The 6,943-nt window shown below is 45.4% G+C and overlaps 1 protein-coding gene across 1 annotated transcript in view; it reads left to right on the top strand.

Moving 5' to 3' along the window:
- The window catches only part of dab1b (DAB adaptor protein 1b), a 45,534-nt gene that overhangs the window by 13,358 nt on the left and 25,233 nt on the right, over positions 1-6,943 (top strand). The window contains exon 3 of the mRNA XM_080778453.1: positions 5,650-5,748. Within this exon, the coding sequence (XP_080634579.1) occupies positions 5,650-5,748 (99 nt within the window). The remainder of the gene's footprint in view (positions 1-5,649; positions 5,749-6,943) is intronic.

Genomic DNA, 6,943 nt, shown 5'->3' with positions numbered 1-6,943 from the left:
CAGCCGTAATTCAAGGAGGTGAATGGCTGCGTGCACACGAAAAAACTCTGGGACGGACGAGCAAGGTGTTGCCTAGCAACGGCCGCTGTCAAAAAATGGATTTTAGCGACCATGTTTTATATCATTGAAAAGGACCTAAAGACGTCCTGGGCATCATAAGTTTAATATTACAAAACATGCATTAACGACTTGAGCCATTTTATTGCAATTGATCCTTCTCCATCCATCCTTCCTCTTCGATGTCTCCCTTTTGACTGATACCTGTCCATTTAAACTCTAGACGGGCCTGCCCCAAAGTTATTAGTGCAGCCGTGCCCGGCAGCCGGCGAAAACTAGAGTTCTCAACAGGCCCGAAAATTTAGGCCGGCCCTACCTGGGCCCTCATTAAACCCTGTACACTCAAGACACGCTCCATATATGGCCAGTACAGATTAGAATTCATTCCATATGTTGATCTGTCCCCCCATGCCAAAGCGCCAGCGCTCGCCCAGCAGTCTGCTGTCACCCAGGCAGATGCGTGCACACAAGGGCGAGGTCGCTTCTCGCCCTCAGGCCTCTTACTGGTAGTTTGGCTATCCGATCAGAAAGACAGTTTTGTCACACAGCTTGTCGATATGCTATTTTCAATATATTTCAATGTCAACAACTTTGTACTTTTACGCAAGACGAAATGTTTCACTTCAAACAGCATTTCCTCCACCACTGACCCTTGGCATGCTGTTACACTGCGTCATGCAAGAAGCTGTGGTGTATGTAGGCCATGTATATGCACAGTAAGTCCTGGATGTAAGTAAGTAGGTCGGAGTGGCTTATTATCGGCATGCAGAGCAACGAGGGCATGCATCTACCCCCCTTCTTTACCATGCACTACACCCCTGGGAGATGGATCGCTGAGGCTGGAGCCCACCCCGTATCGTCAGCTCCCACTACTTTCCGCACATATTAATTACCTAAGCCTTGCTTACGTACGCGTATATATACTGTACGTATATGCGCTGCTGAGTTGGCGATGCATGGGATCTAACCCAGACCCCTCAAAGAGTGAGTGCTCTGCTCTGACTGAGTGACCCATAGGCCCGGTGGATGGAACTATCCCCTTGCCTTGACCACCTAATCCACTCCCACTGGTTCCCAAATGTTTTTTGATACAAGACAAATGGGTCCCGGGGAAACAATGCACTATACCAGTGGTTTTCAACCAGTGGTCCGGGGACCACCAGTCGTCCAGGTGATGGAGACTGATGGAGAGTTGGTAACCACATTGACCCTTATAGATCTTTAACTCTTGAGAGTGTAATATGTAACCAAATGGAACCGTACAGGTCCATTTGGTTTCATTTTATGCTCTCAAGAGTTACATTTTTGTTAAACATCTGCATTACTTAATTCACAAGAATTAATAATAATAATTAACTAGAACTGCACTCTGCCGAGTGCATACTTGCTTGTTGCACACTAGTAGGCCATAAATGGCCTACTAGTGCGCAAGCAGAGCGCGCAAGTACTTTCGACCGCTGGAAAGTATCACATCTCAGTATCTCTGTGGTATATACTGTGGTTACTTGGTTCCAAAAAGTGAAGCCAAGTTTTTTTCAACCGTAGGTTTGTGCCTGGTTTGCTGGGACCAGTTACAACATTACGTCATCGTTGTGAACTGGGACCAGAGTACATGGTGTGTATATGACGTAATGTTGTAACTTGTAACTTGTAACTAGTCCCAGCAAACCAGGCACAGACTGTATGTAGTTGTTCTAGTTACAACTACATACAGAGTATGTAGTTGTAATTTGATTAGCAGTATACTGTGGTTACTTGGTTCCAAAAAGTGAAGCCAAGTTTTCTTCAACGGTAAATCTGTGCCTGGTTTGCTGGGACTAGTTACAACATTACGTCATCCTTGAGAGAGTACATGGTGTGTATATGACGTAATGTTGTAACTTGTAACTTGTAACTTGTAACTTGTAACATTACGTCATATACACACCATGTACTCTCTCAAGGATGACGTAATGTTGTAACTAGTCCCAGCAAACCAGGCACAGATTTACCGTTGAAGAAAACTTGGCTTCACTTCGAAGAGACCAAGCGAAACGATTACTTGCGCGCTCTGCTTGCGCAAGTAATTAATAATAATAATTCTACACAATTAGAGAATGTAGACGAATTGTTATTTTGATCGTTTGCCTGTTATCTCTCCTATGGTACCACTACTACCACATCAATACAGCATGGAATTGTGTACAAAATCTTATCCAACAATAACAACATATATTCTTGAGTTTTGGGTCTGCAAGGCTAAATCTCATGGTGGCCCGTAGCTCAAATGCCGAACAAATAATGGGCCTTGAAATGAAAAATGAAAACCACTGCACTATACAGTGTGGAGTGCTAATGTACAGAGTACAGGTCCATTTGTAGGGTGTTGTGTAACTTGTGTACCTTTGGGTTCAAAAGCGTTTTGGGTTCATGGGCTCATTTGGTCCGACAGACTATGCAAACTGTCGCAAACGAACTGGTTTCCTTATGAAACGGATTCCGTTTTGTGGAACGTTGTCATCTATTGTTCTGTGGGCCTCCTACGGCTGTAGCTGACGATGCCTGCTTCGGGTGTTTCTACACCTCTGAGTTAAATGAACAAATGTCCATGTCAGTCTCTGCATGTGTTTGTTCTATACGGTATTTAACAAGACATCATATTTCAGTATGCAAACAGTTTGTCCCAGTTTACTGTACATTTCAGTGTAATTTATCCCGTACTAAACGGTAAAGTCCTGAGATTTAATTTAACTTAATGTAACTACTGTAACTGTGGTTTTTAATTTGTATGCCTGTCAGAAGGTAGTACTTGGATGTCAGAGAGGTTTGTCCGGTGCTGTGGTGCCTGCGTGGTGGAACCATCTGACTGTGAACAGATTGAATGTGACTCTGAAATGTAGTTGAAACAGAAACTACCCCGGAATACAAAAACGGCTATACCGCTAAAAGGATTTTTTGATCTGCCAGAGTGACGCTTGGCTCTTCCTCAGATTTCTGTTACATGCTCTCCAAAAGCAGCACATGCAGAATTAATTCCAAGCCCCTACCCCCCCCCCCCGTTCATGTTGCCATAAGACTGTTCGTGTGAACTTAGCTTATTTTTAATTATTCATTATTATTATTTTTTTGTCTTTAAACTCTTTCATATTTCGTCGGAATGAGCATGAGCTCCATGCTCTTTGTCTGCATGGAGTGGGTTGATTCCACTCAACTTCCTTCCTTCTTGATGATCCCTGAAAGCCACTTAACCACTAAGCGCTCTAGATACTCTAGCTGTGCGATTCGAGCTTCTAGGTCTGCTCTTTTCACCGAACCTTATAGCTGTGGATTCGGGGACGCTAGGGTTCCCGTCGTTAAAAAGCAGCTCTAAGTTAGTGCCTTCAAAAAGTAACGGGGAGGGGCGTTCGTACTGTATTTATCTCTCTGTGTTGAATAAAAGTTGCACATAAGCATCTTTGCAGGGGGAGGATGTGGGATAAATCCCTGTCTGAAAGAGAAAGTACGTACTCACAGGTTTATAACTATGTCCTTGTAGACTTTGCTGGGTCTTAGGACCGCTGGGAAGCGGTCGTGAGCAGTACAACAGCTCCTAGCCACCAGACAAAGCCTTCTCATCCAACCGCCCATTATGTACTGTAAACTAAGTCAGTTACGTTTTTCAAAAAAGAAAGGTATTTCAGAAAAAGAAAATCTAACATTTTTCAAAAGAATTTCTGAAATCCAACCTTTAGAGTACGTTTGGATCCCGGGACGCCACATTGTTCTGTTGGGTCTGATAAGGTTACGGAACCCTGAACTAAGTGGCTTTGTCAGAAAAAAGCAAGTTCTCCCCCTCTCCCGTCGATATGACATCCAAACACCGACCCGTGCACAAGTTCCCTATAGCCGCCACTCACTCACTGGTCCAGCAGTCGATGCGGCAGCAGTCGATAATGGACCGCTATTATCTGGACAGGCCATAGAAGAGGGTGAAAGAGCCTCTATTGAGCTGCCTCACGCCTCCTGGAGGACTTAATCCACCAAATGGAGGAGCCCATCGACGATTGAAGGTAGCCACGGCATGCTCCCCTCTCTCTCTCTCTCTCTCTCTCTCTCTCTCTCACACACACACACACACACACACACACACACACACACACACGCAACACACACACACACACACACACACACACACACACACACACACACACACACGGTTATTTCCACCTCTTATTCTCTGTTTTATCTATCTCCATCTCTCTCTCTCTCTCTCTCTCTCTCTCTCTCTGTGTGTGTGCATGTGTGCGTGTAGTACAGTAAGCCTTCTCTTTTCCCCCGTCTCTCTCTCTCCCAGAATGGCAGGGGAAGTGAGCTATAATGACGTTCTGGCTGCTCTGATTTATAATGGAGTGCGGTTCAGATCTCCTGTAGAGCTTAATATCCAGTGAGGGTCCACTCCCTCGTCAATGTGACCAATGTGTTCGGTCCTGTCAGACGTGTCCAGCACAGTGAACAGACCCCCCCCCCCCACACACACACACACACACACACACACACACACACCTCCCCAACCCCCCCTCTTCTCCTCCTCCTCCTCCCCTTCCCTTATTCTGCCCTGTCAGCGGCCTTGGCTACATCAAAGACACGGAGTCGTAAGAAGTGGGAGGAACAATGCAGAAATGCTAATTGTTCTTCACTAGAGTGGAGAATACCGTATTGTTGCTGTCGGATAGAAACCTTGTATGTCCATATACAGTATATATATATAAAAAAATACAGAAATGAATGCCCTACTTTGTCGTGCAAGTGTGTGAAAATGGAAGTTAAAGTGGATAAGGGTATGGGTTTTAACCATTGGAATGTATTAATAAGAGCTTGTGACTAAATAATAACTATTCATCGGATCAACTGGATCAATTTTATTATTATTTCCCCCCCAAAAAACAGCCGTTTTGGACATGCAGTACAAGGTTTCCGCTCGACAGCAACGAACGATACAGTATATATATATATATATATATATATATATATATATATATAACAAAGCGTTGAGATCTGTGGGGAAGGTATAAAAAAGCACTTGAAAGGCCTTGGAGTGTTGTTCAGTCAGCAGGATGTGACGGAAGTTGCCCTCACCACCAAGTCAGCGTTAGCTCCACTCCAGTCAGCAGATCCTCACCCTTATTGTTATTGTGTTATTGCTTATGTCACGTCCAAGAGCTACAGTAGTATACACTCCCGCTCAACTTTCTGGAAAGAAAGAAGAAAACCCACACGTTTTGAACGGGGTAAAGAGTGAATGAAGAAAAGAAAGCCAATAACAAAGGTGTTCGTTCAGAATGGCATGTTCGTGAACCCTTCAGAGCGCAGAGCTTTTAAAAAAAAATACAGAGAAGACGCATGAAAGAACATTCTGTCCTATTGCACCTTACGTAACAGCTGTCACCCTCACCCCGCCATAGCCACCCCACCCCCCAGCCTCCCCCCGCTGTCACGCTCACCTGCGTCGGGAATCAGAAGATGGCTTCGCTTTGCCTTCCATGCTGAGCTCATGAACCCTTCATCTCTGCATGGTTTTTATGTTCCTCTTATTTTCTCTCTCTCTCTCTCTCTCTCTCTCCTCATCTTCTGCAGGGGATGGCTTCCTCCGCCCGCTCCAAGGGGGAGCACAAGCAGCGAGTATTCTTGACGGTCTCCTTCGGCGGCATCAAGATTTACGACGAGAGATCGGGGGTGAGTATGGGCGTTGGTCGGTCGAGAAGCGGGGCCGGGCCTCCGTGGCGGGCGGGGGCGGGGCCGGGCCTCCGTGGCGGGGGGGGGGGCTCCACTCAGGCAGGGCGCCGTGCCAGCTTGCTGCCATGGAGCCGCCGTATAGGACGTCCAGAGGGCACTACAGTGTGTTCGGGTTCACTTCACTACAGCTGGCTGGCAGAGCCGCTACCTTCCAAACCAGCCATACCCGAGCTGTGGGATGTTAAGTGGGCCCCTCAAATAATTGGCAAAACACTTTTTATGAATTTTATTCATAATAATAAAAAATATAATTTTCTTGTACTTTTCATTATGATATTGAGGAACTTAATTACACTATTTTAGTTCCATTGAACCAAGCTAGAGCACAATCGATTGATGGAGTGATCGTTAAAATAAACATGCTCTGAAAATGCATTATGGTCCACCCATCTGACCACTTAACACAGCAGCCACTTTTGAGATTTTCAAGTGACCCTGAGTCAGCAAGGTTTATAAATGAGTTCAGTGATTCTCAACCTTTATCATTTCAATGACCCCAGTTTGATATGCATATTAGACCCTCATTTGATATGATTATTATTCATAATTTTGAACCCTGGGACCCCAATCTACACATTATGGGTCCATTTGGTTCCATTTTTAGACCCTTAGACAGGCTTACTGACCCATATTGGTCCATTTGGACTCCAGGTGGCCCTCGACCCGGCGTTAAGAAACTCTGTCTTAGTGCCTTGACAGTGATATCACTCTATGGCCAACAATAAGATGGATTCCATCATTCTACAGGACAGGCAGCACCACAGGCCATAAGAAGGTTTGAGACGAGTCCAGCACCATTAGAATGAGTCCAGCACCATTAGAATGCCAGTCTCGTGTAGACCTGATATTTCATATTATTATATTATATTGTGACACACAACGACCTACAGGGTGTGGTTAGGAAGAAGAGCCTGCTGTGTTAGTGGTGGTGTTAGCTGTCTGCTAACTCCAGTAAGACAAGTGAGCGATGATTGTTATGATGATGTTATGAGATTGAATCCCCCCTTTCCTACCCTCCATTCTGAATACCCCCCCCTTCCCCCCCACCACCCCCAGAGGAGTAGGAAGGCCTGCTGTTCCATTACAGGATGATGGAGGAGCCGGTCCTGGGGCACAGTGTTGGCGTATAGATAGG

Source organism: Protomyctophum bolini (genome assembly GCF_963924005.1).
Source record: "Protomyctophum bolini genome assembly, chromosome: 12".
Taxonomy (NCBI): domain Eukaryota; kingdom Metazoa; phylum Chordata; class Actinopteri; order Myctophiformes; family Myctophidae; genus Protomyctophum; species Protomyctophum bolini.
This window is presented reverse-complemented; position numbering and strand designations above follow the sequence as displayed.